Below are 26,968 nucleotides of genomic sequence, written 5' to 3' on the forward strand. Positions count from 1 at the left end.
TATCAACAACCCCAACCTTTACCTCAATCCCACCTCGACACCAACCCCAACTTTGACCCTATCCCATCCCCCATCTGGACCCCATCCACACTTCCAAACCTTGGCAAAGCGCCTCATGTAGTGCCCCACAATCTGGGGGTCAGGACACTCGAGTTTCTTGATGATCTCAAAGCTCTGATTGAGCTGGGAGAAGACATCCACCACGGAGCAGGAGAACAGGGCATGCTCTGAAGTCTGCTGGAACTGCATCGGAAGGGAGGATAGAGGGAGGAGAGAGGTTAGAACCAGACAGTCCCCGGAGTCCAACCTTCCTGCTTTCCACAGGGAGAGCCAGAATGCCCTGGGATGACAGTGAGATGGATAGTGGGCAAGGTGGACTCAGAGCCAAGACTTAGAGGTGGATGCAGGGGGAGGGGTCAGGCTTGATAAACTCGCATTCATTTGCTAGAGGAACAAAAGACCCATCAACACTGTGAGCAAGACAAAGATGGACATGTTTTCCAGAGACTGGCCTCATCCCAAGGGCAGTTTTGCCCCCAAATTGGATCTCAATGGACCCCAGAAGTAGTGAGGCCACTGTGGGCAGACTGGAAGCTTGGTGGTGGATCAGTTTTCTTACCCCATCCTTCTTGTCTCTCTCCAGGGCTCCATGTAAGAAATCTCGAGACACTTCCTCATTCTCGTCCAGCCACTGGATGACAAAGGGCTCAAACCACCTGGAGTGGAGAGCCAAGATGGGGCCCTACCATCTCTTGTCTCCCTAATCCTCTGCTCAGACTCACCTATGGCCTGGGTGGCCACTCCCCAGCCCCCTCGACTTCACCCTTGAAATGGACTGAATGACCGTTGTCCGAGCAAGGCCCAGACATGTGGGATCCTGGTGGATAAACTGCCTTTGGGCAAGTGGGTTTATTCTCTGAGATCCTGACAGAGCACACAGTAGGTCCTGGTAAACGGTGACCATCCCACTCTCCAACACAGCCCAAGAGTCAAACGTCCTGGGTTCAAATCCTGGCTCTGTCACTAATTGGACATCACCTTGGGCAAATCCTTCAGTATTTTATTCTCTATTTCTTAACCCACAAAGTAGAAATGACAAGACTCCTGTCTCATAGAATTGGTGAAAGGATTAAAGGAGAAAGGACAAGTGGGACTGCTCAGCATGGTTCCTGGATCTTATGATCATTAATTGTCTGGCTAGAGAAGTCCATAGTTCAACAGCTAAGAATGGAGAACACTGGGATTGTACCCCACCTGTACCCTCCTGATGCCCAGGAAGATCTGAGGTCAACTCTCCTGCCCAGGACCTCAGTCTAGCTGTCTGATGCCCAGGGAACTCGGAGGAGGTCAACTCTGCCACCCAGGACCTCAGTCTAGCTGTCTGATGCCCAGGGAACTTTGAAGAGGTTGACTCTCCCATCTGGGACCTCAGTCTAGCTGTCAGCACTACAGTTCTGGCTTGGGCTCAGGACAGGGGACTTACGCGGGATACTCGGGCACTCGGTCCTTAAAGGCAGGCAGCTCAGCCACATACTCATTGTAGAGCCATTTGACCTTGAAGTGGAGGTTCATGTAGTCGGCACTCTTGCACAGGCGATGCTTATCATGCTCTGGTGGGGAAAGCAAGGGGGCAACTTAGCCAGAGGTGTCTACCACTCTCTGCCATGGCAGTGCCCACTCTGGCCATCACTGAGGTCTGACCTCCAATATGAGGGGCCAGGGAACTCACAACCTTAGGGGGGACACTGAGGCACAGCTAACTGCTGTTTCCAGGCTGGGTTGGGGGGCACTCACCCTCCATTGCATACTTCATATCCTGGGCAAACAGGTTCCACATCACTTCAGCGCTAATTTTACCCACGTTCAATTCCTGGGGAAACCTAGTGAAGATCATAAAAGTATGAAACCTTGGCAGACAGAAGCCAGATGGCACAGGCTGCTTTGGCCTTCCCAGCCCCAGAGGGTAGTGTGGGACAGGCAAGGGGTCTGGATTCAAGTTCACTCATAGCCACTGACTTGCTAAGTGATTCTGCACTGAGGCCTGCTTCTCTCTGAGCCTCCACCTACCCATCCCTCCATTCATTCATTGCCCCACTCATCCATCTATCTACCCATCCATTCACCCACCCATCTGTCTATTCACCCATCCCCCCATCTCACCATCCATCTATTCCTTCATTCATTCCTTTACTCGCCCAACCATCCGTCCACCAATCTATTCATCCATCCACCTATTAATCCATCTGTTAATCCATCAAGCCATCTGTCTATCCATCCATCTATTCATTCACCCATCCATTCATCCACCTGTTTACATATCCATCTATTCATCTATCCATCTCCATTCACCTGTCCAAACATCCCTTCATCCATCCACCCTTTGGTTCATTCATCCAGAATCCCTTATCTTAACTTAATATTTAAGTAACCAAGAGATGCTGGCACTCCAGAGTCAGGAGTCCTTCTAGCATTCACCATAGGGAGCAAGAAAACACAATAGCTCACTAAGTTAACACAGATGAAAATTCTACAGACATGTAAAGCCACAAACCAAAACTGTGTGCACATTCATACATAATTACCCAATTCACATCGCATATTAAAGTGCACGACTATACACAAATAACAATTAAACCCACAGACCACAACCATACACAAAATTATATTCACACATATAAGAGATAATGCAATGCACATGCAAAAGATTTAGTACAGTATCTAACACACAGAGAATACTCAAGCAACACTACTGTTATTTATGAACCTACAGACATAAAATTTTATCCACATGTACACACTGTTACACACATCAGCGCATAGAAAACACGTCTGACTAGACCAGTGGTTGTGTACATACGCACAATTCTGTTTGCAAATTATGCTGTATTTCATCCATGCACATGCACAGGTGCCCCCATATACACATTTCACATATAATTAGATAGGGCTACCTTTACACACAAGACACAAAATTGTGACACACATTCACGACGACCTCCAGATAATTAATTACACAGACGCAAAACTCACTGGTTGAGGCAAGGAGTGTACGAATTTTTGTCTTCCTCAATGATGGACACTATGAGAGTGATCAGCTTGGACCAGAAGTCGAGGTTCTTGATGCTGGGGCCCTGTTCCTCCGGGGGAACTTCCCCTTTCTTGGCCTAGAAAGAACAGTGGGGGTGTTGGTCACAAAGGGTTCAGGGGTAGGGAGCTCAGACAGTTCATTATTGAGGGGCAGGAGGTTAGGGAGGAAGGGCCCTATTGACATGTGTATGATTCAGGTGAGAGGTCTTCTTGAAAAGGAATTAAACTCATGTAAACGGGCCTCAATGGTTATGAGTTTGAGCAAACTCTGGAAGATAGTGGAGGACAGGGAAGCCTGGCGTGCAGCAGTCCATGGGTCGAAAACAGGCAAACACGACTTAGCAACTGAACAACAACAGCAAAACAGGCCCCCAGAGAGCTCATGTCCACACAGCTCACGAAGCTTAATCAGACTCATAAAAATAAGTGGAACTGAATTTAGCTGAACAAGCTCAAGCCCACTAAACCAAACAGAATCAAAATAAATGCAAATCAGAACCACTTAGCTTAACAGATGGCAGTTCTCAGAGTTAACTCAGTGGAACGGGGCCAATTACACGGAATGAATAGAATTAAACTTAACAGGATTGAATTAAACTCAGATGAATCCAACTGGATTGAACCTAACCAATGTGCCCAAGATCAACATCAATCTAAATCAGAACAATGGAAATACATCAACTTGAACTCAATCCAACCTAAAGTAATCTAATTCAATTCAACCCAAGTCAACCCAATCCAACTTCACCTACTTATCTCAGCCTAACATACTCAGGCCAACTCAATCCAACTTTGGTCAATCAATGGAAACGAGAATATTGGTAGTTAAACTCAACTGAAATAAGTCCAACTCAACTATATCTAATCCAACAGCCGAGCTCATCCTAACTCAAGCCAATTCAACCCAGTCAAGAACAATTTCAAATAAACTAAACGGAAATGAATAAGTTTTTACTCAACTCAGTCCAACTTGGTGATGCTCACCTAATTAGCCTAGAGCAACTTTAACTTAAGTCAAGTGAATAGAAATAAACAGATCTAAACTGATTATATTAATATTGAAGTAAACCCAACCCAGTTTAATCTACTTCACCCCAACCCAGTTAAGAGCAACTTGATTTCAACTCAAGTCATCTGAATGTAAATGAACAGAATAAAAGAAATTTGAGCTGAATTCAGCTTATGTGTTATATCAGAAGCCCAACCTGATGCAAGGGCTCAGCTCCCACAGCCTCTTGTGATTTCTCCATCCCAGTGCTAATGACTATGGTTGTAAATTTCCAGTTTATACATTTTCCTCCCAATAGAATATAAGCTCCTTGAAACCTCATTGACAATCCTGGGATATTATATTTGTAAACAATGTGTTGAAAGACCTCAAATAAATAAATAAATACTCACATAAATTGAGTTCAAGACTGAACTGAAGAAATTCAATTCAACTGAACATTTATTGCACAGGGACTCTATTGCAGGCACATTGTACTATGCCAGACTTAACTAAGTTTGTACTCAGACGCTTCAGTCATGTCTGGTTCTTTGCGATCCCGTGGACTGTAGCCCAACCAGGCTCCTCTGTCTTGGGATTTCCCAGGCGAGAATCCTGGAGTGGTTTGCCATTTCCTCCTCCAGGGGATCTTCCCATCCCAGGGTTTGAACCTTTGATTCCTGTGGCTCCTGCATTGGCATGCAGATTCTTTACCACTGAGCCGCCTGGGAAGCTCCTAAAACCAAACTGATTGAGCTCCTACTGTGTGCCAGATGCTAAGTACTTAACTATACTTTATCTAAAGCTTGCAGCTCATTGAATTTCCTCCTCAATCCTGAGGTGTGGGTTTATGACTCCATTTTACAGGGGAAGATATGGAGGTTGAGAAGTATTAAATCACTTGGGAAGTGAGAGTCAGACCAGGGTCTAGGTGGAGCCCTGGGGTCCCCTCTGCCTCATCTGGGGTCCTCACCGGGTCAGTCTGGTACTCTCGACTGTAGAGTTCATGACAATTGTTGAAGATGTACTCATAAGTAGAGTTGAGGCAGGCTTTCACACAGTCCTTCACCACCTGGCTGGCTCGGGGTGGGCTCTGGAGTTCTTGTACCTGGAGGGAGGGGAGGAGAGGGGCAGGGTTGTGCAAAATTGGGACAGGGGGTACCCAGAAAGTGGCTACAGGTGGATCTGTGTTTAAGGAAATGATGTAGCAATATGAAAGCACAGGGTCACTGAGAAAGGGCCCTGCTTTCCAGACAAAATGTTCCTTGTTTAGGACCTAAGAGTTCTGGAGTATCCTCCTTGGAGAGCTGATAGAACCAGGTCCCCTTACCTACCTTCATCCGAAAGAAGGTGATGCTGGTGAGAAGGTCCACAGTGGATTTGAGGTCCTGGAGTCTCTCTGGACTGCTGGCTGGAAAGTTATTCTATGGAAGGGAGGTGGGGTTACGGAAGAAGGCTAGGGGTTGATGGGAGATCATGTTTTAGGGAAGACACAAGAGCCTCCAAGTTTCGAGAGGTGTGTCAGGGGCAACTGAGAACATCTTGAAGTAACTGGCGGTATCTTCTTGGATGCACTAAACGTGTTGAGCAGGTGCTGCCCACAAATGTATACATGTGTTGGAGGAACACATTCCACATGCTAAGATGGGTCCTCCTATATGCATGCTTGCTGGTAGCAGTCCCCTTCAGGCACACACATGCATGTGGTGAGTGAATCATCATACGTGCACTTCTCACCCGATACATGGAGAGGTCGATCCGCAGGGAGTTATGCAGCTGGTCCAGGAGCTTCACAAAGCGCTCTTTCTGAGGAGGCAGAGGTGGAGGAGGAGGTTGGGCGAAAGCAGGGACTTGGGGATCAAGCGCGCCAGCCAAAGTTGGTTGACATATTGGCTAAGTGGTTGCTATATACCATGCACACCCCATGCACTGTTGAACTGACCCCTCGTGACATCCATTTCCATTCAACACAGGGGCAATATTAGGCTCAGAGAGGGGAATGAATGGTGCAGTCACACAGTAAGTGAGGTCCAGACTGGGGATCTGGGAGTCACGTGAGGTCTGGCCAGCACAGGGTCAGGCTCTCCCTTATCTCTAGGCCTCTGCTCCTGGAACTGACCCCAAAGTTGGAGGCGGCGAAGCGGTCGGAGGCAGACACGTTGGTGGAGGCGGTGGTGTGAGCATAATAGGCGTTGATGTTGGCAAGCAGGGTGCTCATGACGGCAGGCACCCCGGGACACATGTATTTGGAAGAGAGGCAGGCAAAGTGGCTGGTAGGAGGGAATGGGAAGCACTGGGTCTGGTGTCCAGGCCCCAGAGTGCCTCTAAGACAGCCCCCCAACCCCTCAAACCATCCCCTTACTCCCTGCTTGATTCTGCCCTCTGAGTTTCTGTCTCTTCTATGAACTGTCCTATCTCTGCCTCTATCTCCAGCTCTCATCCTTGTCACTCTAGTTTCCACCGATGACACCGCTAGCCTCCAGGAAAATTACAGAACCCCGACCACACTCATCTCCTCTCTGGATTCCCCTCCCGAGAGCCCCTTCCACCCAGATCTGCCAGTATCCTCTTGGTAGCTACCCTCCCCCCCCGTTTCCTGCACCTCATGTCCACCTCAGCCTGTAGCCTTACGTCATGGCTTGGTAGATGGACTCGACGCCATAGCGCATGGCAAATTCATCTACAATCTCCTGGGCTGTCTCATCATAGTAAACTTTCCAGGCGTCGTCACCCTTGGCATCTGGGATCTTCACGACCCCATTGTTCTGCACATCTGTCACGAAGTGGAACAGGTTCTGCCACCACAAGGGAGAAGGTGTCATCGAGAGTATAAGGGGACACAAAGGGTCAGGTAGAAGGTAGCTTAGCTCATTCACTGATCTGTTTACTCACTTCATTCATTCATCTCTTTGGTCCATCCACCACCCATCCATCCATCCAACTACCCCAAATTTCAGTTATTCCTCATCCATCCTTCCAACAGTTCAACTACACACCCATCCATCTGTACGTCTGTTCATCCACCCATCTACCCACCCATCCATCTCGCTATCCATCTAGTCATTTACCCATCAATACAACTACCCCCAAACCCACCTGTTCACTTATCCACTCTTTCAATAATTCAACCACACATCCATCCATCCCATACATTTACCCACAACTTCACTGTCCATCCAATAATTCATCCTTCCACCCATCAACCGTCAATCCACCCATCTATCACCCACCTGTCTGTGCATCTACACACCCACCCACCTACTCCCAAACTCTCCCATCCACACATCTATACTTCCAGTAGTTGAGCCACACATCCATCCACCCACCCTTCCTTCCACCCATTCATCTATCCACTCATCTACCTACCCACCGTTCCAACAACCCCCAAATTCACCTATCTGCTCAAACTTCCCTCTAACTAATTCAGCCACACATCCATCTATCCCGTCTAACTACCCACAGCTTAATCTTTCCATTTAATAATTTATCAACCCATTCAACCATCCATCACCCATCTACCCACCCATCAGTTTATTCATCCATCCATCTTTCCATCCATCATCTATCTGTCCATCCATCTACTCACCCATCTATCTATCCAACTACCCCTAATTCACCAATTCAACTCATCTGTACTTCCAACAATTCAACCATACATCCATCCACTGATCTTTTCATCTTTTCACACAATTTTTATCCACTCAGCACTCCTTCATCCATTCAATCAACAAACTGAGTTCTCTCCAGGAACCCCCAGGCAGTTAGAAGAGACAAACCTTGGCACAAAGAACCTAACTGTGAGTGTTCACGGCTAAGACAGATGGAAGACCTGTAGTTTGCTGGTGGGAGTCCATTCCCCTTCCCAGAGGAGGGGGGCCTGAAGGTGGAACTTGATTGATGGGGAGGAGTTTTCTGAGCAGAAAGAATGGCATGGGGGACAGTCTCAGTGGCCCAGAGGAGTATGGATGGTGTGGTAAGAAAGAGGAAGAAGCAGCTGGGGCAGAAAGGAATGGTGAGTGGAGGGAATGTGGGCGATGAGGGTGACCTTATGGCAAGGTGGAGCAGTGGGCCTCACCTCGTGCAAACAGGTGTACTGGACGTGGTAAGGAGCCACCTTCTCTTCACCTTTGATCTCCACACTGATGTGTAGCCGGATGGCGCCTGACACAGCAGATTTGTCAGTCCGCTTGTCTGCAGAGCAGAAATGACGGCAGTGTCAGAACTTCCCAACAGGGCCCCGCACTATTTTCACATATGCCTAACTGCAGGCCTCCCAGACTCCTTGATAAGGCCTAGGAGTTTCTCCTTAGATTGTCTCCCTAGACTTGTGTCTCTCCCATTGGACTAGAATTCTTAAGCCCTGTGTATGCCTTCTAACTAGGATCCCAGATCTTGCTTCCTCTCCCAGATTAAATGCCTTGGTCTGCATCTCCTTCTTTATACTCAGAGCCTTGCTTCTTCCCGAGGCTGAGCTCTCAGACTCTGTGTTCCTCATCAGATCAAGCTCCCTAGAATCTACTTGATTGATCCTCTTAGACAGGATTCCTGGATCTGTGCCTCTTTGCTCAGACTAGTATCCTCAGGTCTTGCTTCCTGCCTCCCCCATCAGAATGGGAGAGCTAGATTTCCTCTAACCAAACTAAGAAGTTCCGAGACTCTGCTCACCCCTCTCAGACTGGGGTTCTTCCTCTGCCCTTGGTTTGGGCTCACAGATCCTACTCATCTTGGAGTTCTTGGGTCTACAGCTCCCGCTCTCAGATTAGGAATCCCCAAATCTACCTCTTCCCTCTTCCCTTATGCTGGATTCTCAAAGTTCAGTTCCCCTTCTTAGTTTAGATGCCTGGCTCTGTGCCTCTCTCCTTGCACCAGGATCCTCTGGTCTCGTTTCTGCTCCCGAGTCAGAATGGGATATGGAGATTCTGTCCCTCCCTCACTCTCCCAGACTGAACTAACAGATGCCTAGGTTCTGCTCATGCTCTCAGCCTGGGTGCTTCTTACTCCTATCAGACTGGGCTCACAGACTCTGCCTCCTCCTTCATTAGACTGGGCTCCTAGACTAACTGCTCCGGACACTGTCTCTTCCCTCCAGCTGGGCTCCCCACTTTGGCTGGCTCTCTGGGACTCCCTCCCCCTCCCGACCCCCCACCGATCCCCACCCTTGCTCACCCAGGTTGTACCACACGTCCATCTCGCCACTGAGTGTCCGCACCTCGATGATCGTCTGACCCAGGAAGTCATCGGATTCCCTCTTAAACCGCTGCTTCACGCGAGATTTGATATCGTCGTCCTCATCCCAGACACGCACCTTGATTCGGTCTGAGGAGTTGTGGCATTCACTGCAGAGGGGAGGAGGAGGTCGGGGCAGGGCTCTTGAAGCCCGCTGCCCCTCCACCCCTGCCGCCTTCAGCTGCCCCAACAAGAAGCTCTGTATGGGGGCCCCCAGCCAGACACTTACAAGTGAAAGTTCTCCTCCCACACGGGGTTCAGGTTTCCATAGATGGTTTTTGTCCGTTTCTTGGTTTTCCCGACTTGGACGGTGACATAGGGGTCACTGGATCCCGTCTTGTCCTTTGCCTGCAAACCCTGGGCACAGACCACTGGAAGACACAGAAAACAAATATAAATGTGGGCTCTAGGAGTAGGCAGGCCAAGAACAGTCACTCCCACGGGCTCCACAGGGAACCCCTGTGACCAATGCTGAGGGCTTTGCCCTGGCCACTAGAGCCGTAAGCATACCCACTGCGCATGCGCCACGTGCTCACGCTTTAACAACGGGGGAACCTCACCCAATGAAGGAGGCGAAGGTGCCCCAGGGTCAGGCGGGTCACTCTCGGGCGTATGCTCTACACTGCCCCCATAAAATCCCCAGGATTGAGCCGCCAGTTGCCCACAGTATGACCTGACTGGCATCCTCCTCTGAGCTTCTTACCTCCCTGCTCCCAAATTCAGGGAGGGTCTGGAAGTCCTGCTTAACTACTTGTTTCAGTCCTTCCTGCTGGCATTTCCCACTCCATCCAAGTCTCCATCTCCTACTGAGACTTTCTGGGACAACATCACGGATACCCATCTGCCCAGAAATCCTCATCTTGTCATCTGTTTCCCGGGAAATCTCAAGGAGGATGAGGAACGGATAAACACTACAAGGCCCCAGCCCCGGAAGGACCTCTCAGGTCTGGGAGCTCAATACTGTCGCCTAGTGGTTGCAGATGTCCACTACATCCACTATGTCGCTTGCTAGGTGGCACCCTGCGCGCATGCTAAATCGCTTGTCGTGTCTGACTGCGACCCTATGGACTGAAGCCCTCCAGGACTGTAGCCCTGCATCCCCTCTGTCCATGGGATTCTCCAGGCAAGAATACTGGAGTGGGTTGCCATGCCCTCCTCTTAGGCGGTCTTCCCGACCCAGGAATCAAACTTGCATCCCTTATGTCTCCTGCATTGACGGGCAGGTTCTTTACCACTAGAGCCACCTGGTAGGACTTATTCCCTCCTGGTGTCACTGCCCAATACTCCTGGGGGCTTCCTGGGTTCACCTCCCAGGTAAACTGCTTGCCCTCATCTCTTCTTCAGGTCTGGTTCTAGGGTCTACCAACCGAGATACACCCGGATAGTTTCAGGCACACACGTTTGGAGACATATATGCCCAACTGTGGGCGCAAACGCATACACACAGCCATGAGAAAGTCACGGAAACCCTCAGACATGTGTAGCAAAGGGAAGGAAGGAGCGTGGGAGGGAGCACAGGAGGCTAATATGGGACCCCGTGGCAGCCCCTCCCCCGCTCCTCACCAGTGATGCTGATCTTGGCCGACCACTTGGATGTTCCGTCCAGCACGCTCTGCTTGACCGCCTTCATCTGCTGCGTGTGCGCAGTCTTGGTCACCGCGAAGATCTCCTGGATGAGCTCGAAGATCTCGGGCTTGTTGCGCTCCCGGATCTTCATGCGGTCCTTGAGCACCATGATGATGTTCTGCGTCCTGTCCTCCGCCCCGTGCTTGGAGCTCTTCTCCGCCGCCCCTGCGGACAGGCGCAGACAGGCGTCACCTTACACAGTGCACCCCCTCCCAGAAGCGACAGCCCTGATTCTCACTCCAGGGCTTCCTCCTCCGCTGCCACGGATACGGGGTTCAGGTGAGTTACCGCCCCCAGGCTAGAGATACCAGTGCGTGCTCAGTTGTGTCCAACTCTTTGAGACCCTATGAACTGTAGCCCGCCAGGCTCCTCTCATGGGATTTTCCAGGCAAGAATACTAGAGTGGGTGGCAACCCACATTTTCCTTCTCCAGCGGATCTTCCAGACACAGGGATCAAATCCGAGTCCCCTGCATTGGCAGGCGGATTTTTTTTTTTTTTTTTTTTTTTTTTTACCACTGAGCTACTTGGGAAGCACTAGAGATACCAGAGCTCCTACCAGCTCTCTGAATCCTCCCCCAAACAGGCCTTTCCCCCTAAAGTTCCCACCTCCTGTCTTAGCCCCTCCTGTCCGCGTGAGTCCCCTCCTGCTCTGACCCCACCCTCGCCAAGTCTCTCCCCTTCTCTGATTCCTCTGCCCAACTTGAGTCCTCTCTGTCCTTTGAATTAACCCTAACCATAATCCATTTTTTTTTCCCGTGGAAAACCTCTACCTCCCATTAAGTCCGGCCCCTTGTACAGTTTATTCGCTTCCCAGGTGGCCCTAGTGGTAAAGAACCCGCCTGTCAAAGCAGGAGACTTAAAAGACGCGGGTTTGATCCTTGGAGAAGGGCATGGCAGCCTACTCCAGTATTCTTACCTGGAGAATCTTCATGGACAGAGGAACCTGGCGGGCTGCAGTTCGTGGGGTCGCAGAGTCGGACAGAACTGAGCACGCACGCGCATCCTTCCGTAGTGTGCAGTTTAGCTCCTCCCTGAGCCCTGCCCCACCCCTCTAGGACCTCCCGCCCATCTCCCTTCCCAATACTCCGCAACACCATTCGTTAGCATAGCTCCGCCCCGCCCCGCCCCCTCGCCAGAGCCCCGCCCCGCGCCCTCGCCAGAGCCCCGCCCCGCCCCGCCCCCTCGCCAGAGCCCCGCCCCGCCCCCTCGCCAGAGCCCCGCCCCGCCCCCTCGCCAGAGCCCCGCCCCTAGAGTTAACAGTCCCTCCCCTGGGTCTCCGCTGCGCTCCGCCCGCGTCCAGCACTCACGCTGCAGACAGTCCGCGTTGAGCAGGTCCTGGCACTTCTCGTGGCACTTGACACCGCACTCGGTACAGCGCATGCCCTGCCGCGCGATGCCCCACAGCAGCCCCTCACACTCGTAGCAGTAGGTGGGTGTGGTGGCCGTCCACACCTCGAAGTTGTGCGGCGTCGTGCACGAGATGGGGTAGATTAAGGCTTGCAGGGTCTTCTTGTAAACGTGATTTTTCTGCGGGGGAAGCAGGGCCTGTGACATAGAGCCCTAACCTGGGGGCACTGGCTTCCCTTCCCCCCCGCGCCCCCTCCCCGCCACCTCCACACTGTCGGAATCCATGGTTCCGGTCCATAGACTATGCTGCTGTGCTGTCGAATTCTGTAAAGTGAGGAGTGCTTGTCTCTGCCACACCCCACTTCCTTTCCTCCAGGAGCCCCCAGCCCAGTCCACCCTCCAACCTGGGGAAAAGAGCCCCACGCACCAGCTCTTCGTTGTTCAAAGTGCTGGATGCCAAGGCCGAGGTGATGCCTGCTTTTCTGGACTGGACCAGGGACTGGAAACAGGGAAGTCACCAAGCGAGTCAGAAGGGTCCGTAGGCACCCAGGGGTTACCACCACAAGCAGAATCCACGGTTTGAGGCCATCGACCACCGATTCAGGTCACAGCAGTGAGAGCAAAAATGGCAACAACAACAAAAAAAATTGGGAAGTAACAGAAGCTCCAGGTTAGAAGAGACCCTGGAAGGGAAGCAGCTCCACATCTCTGACTCAACCATCCCTCACCACCATGGACCAGACTGGGGAACTACACTCGGCCATGGTCACCAGCCACAGAACAAAACCACCGGCCACAGCATTAACCAAAGTGGGGAGCCATCTGCTTTCTTCCCCACCGGTGAACTGTAGGACATGGCAAGGCTCCCTCCCTGGAACCCATGTGCTGGGGGCCAGCTGGAAGATCCCAGTGCAGGGTGGGGGCCTGGGGAGGATATTCAAGGGCCTGGGTCGCCATCACTCACCATGGCCTGAAGTGTCCAGGCAGCACGCAGAATAGAAATCAGATCACATTAGTCTCAGAGAATGCCTTGCCAGCCCCTAGCCCCAGGTCTGCCATGGGCAGTTGACCAGGTTGAGCACTGCCTAAGGCAGGGCTGCTCTGCTGGGGGAGGGGAGGGCACAGGCGCTCACCAGGTCGCTCACGAGTGGGATTGGCTTCCTCTTGCGGATGTCCGGCATGCTATCAATGATGATGAGACCACCGCCAGGGCTGCAAGACACCCACGGACGTCAAGGGCCCAGGGAAGTCCCCCTTCCTTCAACAGACATCATCTTAGCCCTGGGGAGGATACTTGATCTCCCCAGGTATTAAGGGTTGAATTATGTCTCCTCAAAAGATACATTGAAGACCTAACCCCCAGTATCTCAGAATGGAAGCTTATTTGGAAACAGAGTCATTGCAGGAGTAATTAGTTCAGGCAAGATCATCCTGGAGTAGGATTCACTCCTAATCCAATATAAGTTATATCTTTATAAGAAGAGAGACACACAAGGAGAAGACGGTGGTGTGATAATAGGGGCAGAGATTGGAGTGACTTGTTTACCACCCAGGGAATACCCGGGACTTCCAACAACTAACTACCAGAAGCTAGAAAAGCAAGGATTATCCCCTACAGATGTCAGTATGACCCTTTCCAACACTTTGGTTTTGGAATTCTGGCCTCCAGGAACCACAAGAGGATAAACACTGCTGTTTTAAGGACCCCGTTTGTGGCAGTTTGTTACGGCAGCCCTAAGAAACAAAGACACTGGGCCTCAACTTCCTGGTCTGAGGAATGGGGAGATGATGCAGTTGCATACATTTAATGAAGATTTGAATTAAGGCAAATCTAAATAAAAATGTATTTAAGAAATCAATGAAAACGTTATGCTCAAAATTGGAAATACATGTGCATACTTAAAGTCTATCCTGGAAGAAGGGATTTCAAAGCCCATGGGAAGGAGGAAACAGGAAATGGTATATGTGCTGTTTCCTCTCTGCAGCTCTGGCATAGCTGGTGAATCGTAATGAGGGCTGTGGCAGATGCCGGACGGCCTGTCCAAATTCACTTTACTGAGAGATGCACTCATCCCAGAGACAATTCAGGTGTGGTTACTCTCCTGAATGTTTCCATTGGCCAATGAGAGTGAGGCCTACGGCCAATGACCCCAGACAAGCCCTGGGGTGCTATTCATGCACCAGCACTGCCTGAAGGATCAGACAGAGGCTTGGAGACATCTGAACTATGTCTCTGCTTGGCTGCTTCCCCTGCCTGGCCCTGCCTGTGAGGGAAGCACTCTTGAGGGCACTTCCTGCATAAATCAGGCACACAGGAGCCCCACTTTCAGGCCCTGCTTCCAGGGCTCCCCACCTGGGATACATGCCCACCTGGGAGTCACAGCTTCTGTCTCCCTGCCTCTGTTTGCAAAGTATGTACAAGGGAAAGTAGTAACCCTCCAGCGGCCCTTTAAAATATTAGTGTAATTTACAAACATCGTTCGCATTCTCTAACCTCACTTAACCTCCCCAGGGATTAAGGGTTGAATTGTGTTGGAATGCACAAATGCTGAGAAAGCACCCTGGAAAATCAGTAACTTGAGAAACTAGACATGAAAAATGTTCCATGTAAGAAATAGTGTCATGAAACAGCCAGCAACTGTAGCAATAATCTGAGAGATGTAAAACCAGAATTGAAGCAACAAATTCACTCCAAGGTTGCAGCTGTATCAGGCAGGAAGTGGGTTTCTTCACCTTACACTTTGTCTAGGGGGAAATGGTCTTGAATTACATGAGTGGCTTGGGCAAGACCTCTCTGGACTCAGTTTTCTCATCTGTAAAATGGGGGTAGTTGGCCCCCCATGGGTTCGTTGTGAGGATTTGATGTGTTACTATCTTTGGCTCATGCTGGTCATGAGTGTCTTATGACAGTGGCTACATTATTTCACTCATGCTCAATCTGTCTCTTGTCTAATGGAATCTCTCCCTGCACTGGTTGGGCTGAGGCTATGGTGCGAACCAGCTTCAAGCTCTGGATTCAAAACTTCCTCTTTCTCCCCACCAAGATCCATTACTCACCCGCCTTTGAACCACAGGGACTTGGACATTTCTCCTTCTCCCCGGGCCTGCAGGATAGATAGATTGAGTCATGTGGTTGCCCCTTCCCAGGTCAGCACAGGTACCACACCCACAACCATCTCCCCTTTGCACTGGGAGTCAGAAAGCCTAGGTCTTAGCCCTCACTGTGTATCCTTAGGGAGCTCACTGACTTTTCTGGGCCTCAGTTTATCCATCTGTAAAATGAAAAGAAAGGAAATGCTCTCTGCCACCAACTGCAGTGAACTTTAGTCCCCTTGTCTGTGAAAATGGAGGACTTTTTAAGCATCATCTCAAGCAACAGCTCATAGTCCTGGAATTCTCAGAGGCTGGCTCAACATTCATAAGATCCTATCATTTGATTGTCTCCCCTGATTATCTGATCTCATGCCCCAGGGCCTTTGCCTAAGCCGCACCACCTGACTGTATGCTTTCCCACCTTCATTCTCAACCAACCTCCATCTATCATTTAGGTCTCGGCATAGACCCAAAATCAACACCTCCTACCATGCAACTAGAGGGTGGCATAATGGGGGCGGCGGGCAGGGCAGGGAGAGTCGTCTGGCACTTTCTCCTGAAATACTGTTAAAGTATTTTGAATATCACTTCACTTAAAGTATCACCTCCTTCAGTGAGTTTTCCTGATTGCCAGATTAGCTTTATGCCCCTTCTACGAAACCCAGAGGTCCCACTCATGTTTACTTTTTTCTTGGCATATTATTAGTTTCATTACAAGGGTAGCTGCTGCATTTTTCATTTAATTTGCTGACTTAGGGAAAGTTAGTCAATAGCCTTTTCACAGTATATTCTTTGCTACTCTTTTGAATCTAGAGCCATGGGAATGTATAGTAAAAGAAAATTCTATTGCACAACTGATAAGAAATTTGACTTGAAACTTTTGTAGCTCTGATGATTGATGGTCTGAGACTTTGGGAGTCTGTTTAGGATCTCCTCCTCCTGCCAGTCTCACCCCAGTTTGGAAGGTCGCTGTAGATAACAACACTGCTCTATCCCCAGCCCAGAGAAGGCTGAATGAATAAAGCAGTCAATGAATGGCCTCATTCCTGCTGCCCATTAGAACAGTCATCCTGACCCTGACATTAATTCTATTTTTCACCTAACTCCTTTCCAACACGGATCAGACTTCAGACCTTTCCCTAATCCCAACACTGACACCCAGTGTGACCCCAAGAACTGACCTCTTCCCCTAACACCGAGTCTAACCCTGAACGCTAATATTTGGCTGCTGCCCTAACCCTGACGTCCATTCGTATCTCTGACCTGTATCCCTGTCCATGAACCTGGCCCCTGAACTTGGCCATAGCCACACTCTCAGCTTAATTTCAGCCCCAGGTACTAGTTCGCCTCTCCCTCTTCCCCACTTAGAAATCCAAGGCTGCCCTGGGGAGGTTGGACCGGGGCTTGGTGGAGCCAGCAGGTTGCCCCGGAGAGTAGGTAGGCAGGAGTAGGACCGGGTAGGACGAGTCAGATTGGGCAGGCACTTAGCTGGGAATGGTGAGGCTGGAGCCAGGGCAGGCGTGGGTGGGGCTAAGGAAGGGGGAAGTGAGTGGCATGGGCTTATGTGGGCAGAGCCAGGGAAAGGACCACAGTAGTAGGTTGGGACTTGGAAGGACTGGGGAAATGGGCGGGGCCAGCCTGGCCACGGGAGTGGGCGAGGCATGGGCGTGGCCAGCCTGGCCACGGGAGTGGGCGAGGCGTGGGCGTGGCCAGCCTGGCCACGGGTGTGGGCAAAGCGTGGGCGTGGCCCGGCTGCCGCCGTCACTCACCTCTTGCAGCTGCAGCCGCACTTTGTTGAAGGCTCGCAGCCAGTTGGCCTTGGCTCTGGACACGGAGTCCTGACCCTCTTGGCCTTCCTCACCTTCTCGAGGCCTGAAACTGAGGCCGGGGGTTCGTGATGCTCCAGGGCCAGCACCCCCTCCACCCCCACTGTCTGAGTGATGCTGGGCCCGCCATGGCCTCCTGGGCACTTCAGAGATACAGTGACCCGCCCACGACCCTCCGACCACCCTCAGTTTCCCTCCCCACTTCCCACATGCCCATCTCCTCTCTGACACCTTCAGGCCCACCTGTGTCCCCTTGCCACCTTCCTGGATCTTCTGCAACTTTGTAATCCTACCTGCCCAAGATTCTTCTGATGCCTTTGTGACCACTCCAACCCTGGAAAGCCCTCCAGCCCCTCACAACCCCCAAGACTCCTTCATGACCCTGCTCAACCCACTCTGACCCCACTGAGCCCTTTCTGACCGCCAAGACCCTCCTATCCCATCCTAGACCCATGACTCTGTGACAGCCCTCCTCCCCGTTCCCCAGATCTACACTGACCCTACCATGACACCACTGACCCTGTGACCTTGTGATACCCTCAACCCCTTCCCTCTACCTCTCCTCAGCCTTGGGGGCCTCAGGCTCCCGCTCAGATGCAGGCGCTTCCTCAGGCACGGCTGGCTCGGGGGCCACCTTGGGTACGTCGGGGGCCTCAGTGGGCATGGCTGGGGCCTTGTCCTCCCTCTCGGGGGCGGCAGGTGGAAGGCTGACACGCTTGAAGTCCTTGGGCTCGGCCACAGCCGCCTCCTCTCGCATGGCATAGCCTCGGATGTCATCCGGCACCTCCTCCTCCTCCTCCAGCTCCTCCTCGTCTTCAGGTAGCTCCTCCTCCTCCAGGAAGTCCTCCAGGTCCTCATCCAGCTCCTCATCCAGCTCGTCCTCATCCTGGTCCCAGCGCGGCGAGTCCTTGTGGTAGCTGACCGAGCTGTGGCAGGAGTGGTAGGAATCCCGGTCCCGCTCGTCCTCCAGCTCAGAGCCCTGCAGGCTCTGCTCATCCGGGTCGAAGTCCTCGCTCAGCTGCGAACTGCCTTGGCTCAGCTCCCCTGAGGAGGCGTAGCGGCTGCTGCCTGTGGGGCTACAGGGTCGGGCCAGGGCTCAGGGGCTGGAGCACAGAGCTGCGGCCCGGCCCGGCCCTGGTCACACAGGCCCCCTCACGCGGTCATTCCCTGGGTTGGTCATTCCCTTTATTCCCAGCATTGGGGGAGCACCTCTGGGCACCCGGGAAACACAGCCGTGAACCAAAGAGACAAGACAGCTGTCCTGAGGTCACTGACCATCTTGGGGGTCAGGCAATAAAATCAGATTGATGACAAGATCAGTGCCCTACTGTGCGCCTATCCAGGCACTGTGGAAGCTGGGGGGAAGCGTTCACCCACATATTGAGGACCCCGAATGAGTGTCCCTGCCACAGCCCCCTTGGAGACCTAGCGCTCCTGCAACAAACATAGCTGCCCCTGTCTCCTGATGTCTCCCCTACCCCCGCCTCAGCCTGGTCCTCCCCCTGTTGAGCCCCCTCCATTCATCAGGACTCCCTGACTCCACTCTTTCCCCAGCTTCCACTGTCAGCTGATCCTTCACCGGCCCCCTCAGCTCCACCTCAAAGACATATGTGTAATGCGTCCTCTTCCTTGCATCCTGGGCCCCATGTTAGCCCAGGCTCTGCCATCTCCATTAGATGCTGTCTTACTCAATGTCCAGTTCTTTCCTGGACATTAACATTTTCCATGAAAGCCACAAAGGGGTTTATTGGAATCATAAACCCAATCACAGACCTACTCTGTTCCAAACTCTACCATAAAAGTAAAGTTAGCCACTCAGTCATGTCTGACTGTTTGCGACCCCGTGGACTGCAGCCCACCAGGCTCCTCGGTCCATGGGATTCTCCAGGCAAGAATACTGGAGTGGGTTACCATTTCTTCCTCCTGGGGATCTTCCCAACCCAGGGATCGAACCCAGGCCTCCTGCATCGCAGGCAGATTCTCTAAAACCCCATGCCGTGCTCTGCACTTTTGTGTGGCCCAGGCCCTCCAACTTCCCCACCCTCAGCTGCCTCCATCCTCCCTTCTCTCCCCCTGCTCCAGCCACACTGACCTCCTGACTGTCCCTCCAACACCCTAAACTGCTCCCACCTCTGGACCAGTGGTAAAGAATCTCCCTGCCAATTCAGGAGATGCAAGAGACACAGATTCGATCCCTGGGTCAGGAAGATCCCTTACAGAAGGAAATGGCAACCCACTCCAGTGTTCTGGCCCGGGAAATCCCATGGACAGAGGAGCCTGGTGGGCTACAGTTCATGGGGTCGCAAAAAGAGCAGAACGCAACTAAACAACTGGACCCTAGCACCTGCTGTGCCCCCCCCCAGGAACATCCTTCCTTGCCTGCTTTATCTGGAAAATTCCTTTGGTGCCTACTGAAATAGCACTTCTTTGGGTGAGCTGAGTCTCCTTCAGCCTCTAGTCAGGTCAGACCTACCCTCATCCACATTATATGCTCCTTATATGCACCCTGGATCATACTCAACATAACCAGGAAAAATATCTGCATGAGGGCAGACACACAGGCCACCTCTCAGCCCCTTCTCACCGCTCATTCAGACACTTAATAAACAGCGTTCCTTGTCTTAAACACTTCCTCCCTCTCAGTGACTAGGATCCTCTTTCTCAACCAGACCCTGCGATGCTGTAGGAATCAAACAGGGGTTTCTCCCCCTCGCCCTTATCTGCTTAGCTATGTGTGTGTTTGACTGCTTTTCATTGCCTGTCTTTGTAGACAGCAAGGACGGGGGAATCCTCGGGTATTATTGGGCCGGAACAGACTCCCAGCTCCCTCTGCTGGTGAATACTCCCAAAGTCCACTCCAGCACATTCCGGGTCGCCAAGTGAGGAGTGCACCTAGGACTGGAATCTCCACACAGGTCTGGAAATGCCCACCTGTGACACCAGGCACCATGTAAATCACTCCAGGCTGCAAGAAGGTGGGACTGATGGTCCCCAAGACTCCTCCCACCCCAGCTCTGACACTCGGGAGCCAAAACAACTCTGATCCCAGACGCTTCTCCTGGATCCCATTGAGTTAGCCACCAAGAACCTCCCTGTATGATCTGGCCAAGTCTACCTTTAGCTGAGCTGTTTTCTCTGCCTGGAATTCTTCTCCTCAGACTCCTCATCTATCCTTCAAGGGCTAGCTCCCGGGCACCTTCCTCCAGGAAGCCCACCTTGCCCTTTCCCACCACCAGGGCGTCTAGCTGTGTCCCTCCTGTAAGCCAAGCCTTGACCTGCAGGATGGAATGTCTGTTCCTCTGGGGGCATTCAGTGTCCACACTGGGCAGCAGGACCAGGGTGGCGTGGGATGGTGTCTTAAGCCACTGTCAGGCTGTTTCTGCCTGTGCACCCACTCTCTGCTGTGTGACCTGTTCATGGGAGCGTGGACAAGGCTCCTCCTTTTCCATTCCCACCCCCCATTCCATCCCAGGAATGCTCACACCAAACAGACTCTCTCTGGGACATACAGACACACCCAGGGCCAGAGAAGGACAAGACAAGCCCATGCACAAGGAATGGGAGCCGGTCCAGGACCAGCTCCATGCACACCCTGCTTTGAGACCCAGGAAACTTGCTCCTACTCTTTGAGCCTCAGTTTCCCTGTCTGTAAGATGGGCACTCTTCTGCTTTTTTCCTCCAAGAGAAGACTTTCCCGCCTACTGAAAGAGCTCATATTTTCTTTATATTTGATATCTTACTCTCTTTTCAACTGTTTCCCATACATTGAAACTTTGTTCCAATAATTGCATGAGTCTGAGCCAGCTTGAATATGCAAGTGAATGATGCTTTACAAATGGCAGTGGTTGCAAAAATGGAAGGAGAGGCTGTTAGGGAGACAGGAATGCTTCTGAAGATATTTGGAATAAGGAAGTCACTAATACAAACAGAAAGGGATCTAATTCTTTGTTTTCAGGATGGCTCACACACAAAGGAGTTAAATGAAGGATGCTAGAGTAAATCCAGGGCAAGACTAATTCTACTCCCTCTTATATCACTAAGTGGTTTACCTTGAGTATGTCATTTCATTTCCTTGGACCTAAAAAATAAAGAGGCTGGACTGAATGCTCAATCTTATTTTCTCCTTTTTGAAGTCCAGTTGATTTACAAAGTTGCTTTAATTTCTGCTGTACAGCAAAGTGATTCAGCTATACATGCTTTTTATTTTCTTTTTCATTACGGTTTATCAGAAGATATTGAATATAGTCCTCTGTGCTGTAGAGTAGGACCTTGTTATTTATTCATTCTATATATAATGACTTACATCTGCTAAGCCAGACTCCCACCCCATCCCTCCCCCAAACCCCTCCCTTTTGGCAAACACAAGTTTCTTCTCTGTGCCTGCAATTCTCTTTCTGTTTCATAGACGAGTTCATTTGTGTCATGTTTTAGATTTCACAGATAAGTGATATCACATATTAAATATTTGTCTTTCTCTTTCTGAGTTACTTCACTTCTTATGATAATCTCTAGTGGCATCCAAAAATGCTCTGGAAAAAGTTCCTTCTAACACATGTCATCTATAAACAATCTGAACTTTCTATGGTATATGCAAAACATAGGGAAGTTTAACATAAAACTTGTTTAAATACCTGCAAAAAAAAATATTGTACTGGATGGTGCTAAAGAGTGAGTAGGGAGGATTTCCCTGGTGGTGCAGTGGCTAAGGCAGGAGACACAGGTTCGATCCCTGGTCTGGGAGGATTCCACATGGAGTGGAGCAATTAAGCCCCTGCGCCACAGATGCTGAGCCCAGGCTCCAGAGCCCACACACCACAACTACTGAAGCCCTGGCGCCTGCAGCCTGTGCTCTGTGACAAGGGAAACCAATGCAATGAGGAGCCAGACCACAAGTGCAAGGGAGAAGCCCCTGCTCGCTGCAAACTAGAGAAAGCCTATGCAAAGCAACGGAGACCCAGCAAATCCAGAAATAAGAAAATCAGTAACAGTTTAAAAATAAAAAAAGACTGAGTAGGCAGCTTATCAAGGTTTTCTTCAACTTATGTTTTACCCAAACTCTCTAGAGTGTTGTCCAGTAGAAATGTTTTCTGTCCATACTATCCAACATAGCAGCCACACGTTCATAGCTGTCGAGCACTTGAAAAGCTTCCAGTATGATGGAGGGACTGAAATTTTCTTTTACTTATTATTTAAAATGTGGGCTTCCCTGGTGGCTCAGATGGTAAAGAAAGGATCCACCCGCAATGCGGGAGACCTGGGTTCAATCCCTGGGTCGGGAAGATTCCCTGGAGGAGGGCATGGCAACTTACTCCAGTATTCTTGCCTGGAGAATCCCCATGGACAGAGGAGCCTGGAGGGCTACAGTCCATGGGGTCGCAGAGAGTCGGACACGACTGAGTGACAAAGCACTGCACAGCATTTAAAATTTAACTTTAAAAAGCCACTTGGGGCTGCCGTGTTGGACGGCACAACTCTGAAAGCCCATTTACTTTGACAGCACAAAGAGAAACCATTTATGATTTCTTTTCTTACTGCATTCAAAATAAAGTGATTCTGAGGGTTTCTCCACATCTCAGCCAGGATGTAAAACACTTGTTTGCATCATTAATGTTTTCGTCAAGAGTTGGAGAAGGCTTGCCATTCAGGAGGCTGCACGGCTATGTTTAATACCAGGTTTGCCCTTGAATTTTTGAATTCAGGGTTTGCCCCTAAATTTTTTAATTGAAGGATAATTGCTTTACAGACTTTTGTTGCTTTCTTTCAAACATCAACATGAATCAGCCAGAATGTGGTCAACACAGGGGTGGTTCTAAGATTCTGCTGGGAGCAGAGAGAACGGACCATCTCCTTGGTGGATGTCCTTGCTGATGATGGAGAAAGAACACCACTTCCGTCCAGCTGTGGGACCTTGGGAGGCTAACGTTGTGGGTTCCCAGGTGTCTTTTTTAGGGCTGATGGGCAGTGTGGCATTGTGTTTGTGGTCATGGACTCAGAAGTCTGCCTGACAAGGTTTAAATTCTGGCTCAGTCACTTAATAGCTGTGTGATCTTAAGAAAGTCACTTCATCTCTCTGCTTCATTTTCCACAGCTACCCCAAGGCATGTGGGATCTCAGTTCCTCAACCAGGGATTGAACCCGCATCCCCTGCACTGCAAGGCGAATTCCTAACCACTGGACCACCAGGAAAGTCTCACAAATAAATTTAAAAAAACCCAAAAACTAGCACTTAGTAAGTGTTCAATTAACCAGCATTATTTTTCTTGCTTATAGACATGGCAGAGCCAAGATCAGGACGAGGCAGGTGCAGCCGAGTCCTGCAAGTGCAGGTTCGGCTCCTGCTTTTACTTAAAACTGTGTATTTTCCTCAGCATGGATTTTTTTAGAAAATTCACTGAAGTGTAACTTACATACAACAAAATTCACTCTTACGAAGATATATTTTGGTGAATTTTTGATCATGGACTATTTTGGCATTCATTTTGATTTTTTAAAATATTGCATTGACATATTGATCTTGATGACTGAGTGTTTTGGCACCCTCTAAATTTTGTACTTGAGGCAACCTCAACTGTACCACACTTGCCCCAGCCTAGTCCTGGACCTATGTTACAGGGTTTAGCTCCAACTCTGCTATATCAGAGTCTCACACAAATCAAAGGCCCTGGTGTATGTGTGAGCTGAGCCTAATATCTTATTTATTTACTTATTTATATGTTCTATTTTTAATTTTCTTGGCCACATGCCATGAGACATTTGGGATCTTAGTTCCCTGGCCAGGGATAGAACCCACAACGCCTGCATTAGAAGTGCAGAGTCCTAAATGCTGGGCCACCAGGGAAGTCCCTGGTCTAATATCTTAGAGAGTTGAGGGGTCCTATTAAGAGAATTGGGCTTCCCAGGTGGTGCTAGTGGTAAAGAACTCGCCTGCCAATGCAGGACTTGTAAGAGATGTGTGTTTGAACCCTGGGTCAGGAAGATCCCCTGGAGGAGGGCATGGCAACCCACTCCAGTCTTCTCATCTGGAGAATCCCATGGACAGAGGAGCCTGGCGGGCTATGGTCCATAAGGTCTCAAAGAGTCGGACACAAACTGAGGCAACTTGGCATGCACATGCATTAATAAAAGTATAGGTTCAACAAGAGAGTAGAGAACACTCAACATTTTCATCCTGCCCATCTTTTAATGAAGGAAATGTATTCTTCGGGGAGCAAACACTTTAGAAGAAGACCCGTGACCAGTAATTCACGAAGCCACTGCTTGCCACCCAGTGGGTTCACCACAAATATTTGTCCTTATGATGATTTACCAACTGTGTGACCTCAGGCAAGTGACTTAACCCCTCTGGGCCTTGATTTCCCATCTGTGAAATGGAGTCAATAATATCCCCAACCAGAGAATGAAATAAGATGATGAAGGAAAAATGTTGACCCAGAGCTGGGCATCCAGTTAGCTCCGAATACTATTATTTGTGTTATTTACCTAATAATCACTACACAGCACTTTCAGGAACCGCGCAAAGTGCTTCACAAATACCCAACCTGTTTAATATCATGTTTGCTGCTGTTCAGTTAAGAAACCAGGACTCGGGCGATCAAGTCAGCAAAGAGGGGAGCAGCAGGCACAAGTTTCAGTCTCATGGGCTCAAGGGCCAACACACTGCACCCATGTAAGCCAGGGGACCAACCTATGAGGTGGGTCTGGGGACAGCCTAGTTTGAAAGAGCAGTGACGGTGGCTGGACTGAGAAGGGGAAGCTCCTAAGTCACGCCCAGGTGGCAGTGGTAAAGAGCCATCCTGCCAGTGCAGGCCTCGTAAGAGACGCATGTTCGGTCCCTGGGTCAGGAAGATCCCCTGGAGGAGGGCATGGCAACCCACTCCAGTCTTCTTGCCTGGAGAATCCCATGGACAGAGGAGCTTGGCAGGCTATGGTCCATAAGGTCTCAAAGAGTCGGACACACACCCATGCCTGAGTACCAGTGTCCGTGCCTGCTGGTCAGGAACACAGAGTTAAGGGCCACCAGGAAGGCCGAGCAGGACCACCCCAGGACCACAAGCCACCCGCCTGCTGGGAGTCTCTCCAGCATTACTATGTTTCACACCAGCCTCATCCCCTCCCCATCCCTGGTAATGCTCATCTCTTCATCCACCTCCTCGCCTGAGCGGTTAGAGAGTACAACAGGGACCAGGGGCTTTTAACTGGAGTGCCAAGGAGCCCCCATTTTGCACAGGAAACTCTTAGGGGCTTTGTGACTTCCTTCTCCTCCTTCAACTAAAGCAAACCCCTTTCTATCAAGCTTGCGGAGTTTTCTTGGTAAGATTTTAGGTAAAGAAAATTTCTACTGCCTGTAAGAAGGCATGGATGCCGCTTCCTTAGACCCACTTGCCTCCAGCTCCCTCCAGCCTCCTATTCCTCTCTCCACTCCAGGAGATGGAGTTGGACACACACAGACACACAGACACACAGACACACCCCCTCCACTCCACGGTGACTACCTGAGGGCCCGCGGCTCCGAGAGCTCCTCATAGCTGTGCATGGAGTCACTGTAGGATTCCCGGGAACCCAGGGGTGGTGGGCGGACGGAATACTGGTGGACTGAGGCATTGGGCTGGGACGTAGTGTAATAGGGTGGCGGGATGCTGTTGCTTGTCTCACTGCGGTAGTCACTGTCGCGATCATCCACTGCACTGTCAGGGTCATCATCTGGAAGAGAGAGGAGGTGAGGGGAGAGAGTGAGGAAGGGAGGCAGAGAGAGAGAGAAAGCACGCAATGGAGGCCAACACAGTGTCTCAGACTTGGGAGGGTCTTCATTGACTGCTAACCCAAGAAGAGGAATCTACCAAAATGAACAAAGGATCTTGGGTCATGTTAATAGAAGTACAGGTTTTAGAATAAAGGAGGTGAAAACCCTTCTTTTCTGTATGTGGGTCAAACTGGACCTAGAGAATGGGGACCAGGGTAGGTCCTACAATGTGAACAGGACTAGAACAAATTGGAAGGTGTCTTTCAGCTCAGATGTGAGAATGGACCAGTCCAGGCTCTCTGAACATAATATGGGTTTTTCCACCAGGTAATGAGTTTCCCATAATGAAAGTCACCCAAACACTTAGGGGGAAGTTGGGGGGAGATCAGGAAGACAAGGTAGGGTATAAATGCCCTTTAACCTTCAGAGATTTCTTGATATCCTAGGAAGGTGACCCAGACCTGAACTCACATGTATAGGAAGGGGCTCTGACAAGGTATTGTCTCCCTCAGAAAGGTTAGATTGTTGGGTTGGCAACACCATCACAGGCCTAGAATCTATCACTCAAATGGAACAGGGTGGGGTTGCCAAACTCCAAGTGTTTAGTAAGAATTAAAGGATAATTTAGTTCAGTTTGCTTTCCTTAGTAAACAGAAAACAGATCTTCTTTCTCAGTAAAAAGAAAACAGTCTCAAAGGATGTTAAATTGTGGTGGGAATAGGAGAGACTCAATTTATCTGGAAAGCAATAGTTGAGCTGAAGAGAAGTGAGCTGCCTGCCCCAAATTAACTTGCAGATTGGGTCTCCCATGGGGTACTAGGCTGTGGGATCACCTTACTGGTGATTTTAAACACCAAGAGGGTGGGTTATACTTTTTATTTAAAGATTTTTTTTTTAACGTGGACCATTTTTCAAGTCTTTATTGAATTTGATACAATATTGCTTCTGGTTTTTTTCAACCTGGAATCTTAGCTCTCCAACTGAACCTGTACTCCCTGCATTGGAAGTGCGGAGTCTTAACCACTGGGCCACC

The 26,968-nt window shown here is 50.3% G+C and overlaps 1 protein-coding gene across 9 annotated transcripts in view; it reads right to left on the minus strand.

The window, feature by feature from the left end:
* Positions 1-26,968, minus strand: part of UNC13A (unc-13 homolog A) — a 68,405-nt gene that overhangs the window by 21,697 nt on the left and 19,740 nt on the right. For 6 of the 9 annotated variants that reach the window (XM_043467288.1, XM_043467287.1, XM_043467292.1 and 3 more), the window contains 22 exons: positions 25,688-25,895; positions 17,753-18,271; positions 17,139-17,247; positions 15,334-15,380; positions 13,410-13,488; positions 13,241-13,246; positions 12,704-12,775; positions 12,237-12,456; positions 10,865-11,092; positions 9,531-9,672; positions 9,242-9,411; positions 8,151-8,266; positions 6,707-6,870; positions 6,195-6,345; positions 5,813-5,881; positions 5,410-5,499; positions 5,049-5,183; positions 3,031-3,164; positions 1,795-1,880; positions 1,484-1,610; positions 620-716; positions 100-243 (listed from right to left, as the gene is read on the minus strand). In XM_043467288.1, coding sequence (XP_043323223.1) covers positions 100-243; positions 620-716; positions 1,484-1,610; positions 1,795-1,880; positions 3,031-3,164; positions 5,049-5,183; positions 5,410-5,499; positions 5,813-5,881; positions 6,195-6,345; positions 6,707-6,870; positions 8,151-8,266; positions 9,242-9,411; positions 9,531-9,672; positions 10,865-11,092; positions 12,237-12,456; positions 12,704-12,775; positions 13,241-13,246; positions 13,410-13,488; positions 15,334-15,380; positions 17,139-17,247; positions 17,753-18,271; positions 25,688-25,895 — 3,113 coding nt within the window. The remainder of the gene's footprint in view (positions 1-99; positions 244-619; positions 717-1,483; positions 1,611-1,794; positions 1,881-3,030; positions 3,165-5,048; positions 5,184-5,409; positions 5,500-5,812; positions 5,882-6,194; positions 6,346-6,706; positions 6,871-8,150; positions 8,267-9,241; positions 9,412-9,530; positions 9,673-10,864; positions 11,093-12,236; positions 12,457-12,703; positions 12,776-13,240; positions 13,247-13,409; positions 13,489-15,333; positions 15,381-17,138; positions 17,248-17,752; positions 18,272-25,687; positions 25,896-26,968) is intronic. The other 3 variants (XM_043467293.1, XM_043467294.1, XM_043467291.1) reach the window with 1 other exon arrangement.

This window comes from Cervus canadensis, chromosome 4, assembly GCF_019320065.1.
Source record: "Cervus canadensis isolate Bull #8, Minnesota chromosome 4, ASM1932006v1, whole genome shotgun sequence".
NCBI classification, from domain to species: Eukaryota; Metazoa; Chordata; class Mammalia; order Artiodactyla; family Cervidae; genus Cervus; species Cervus canadensis.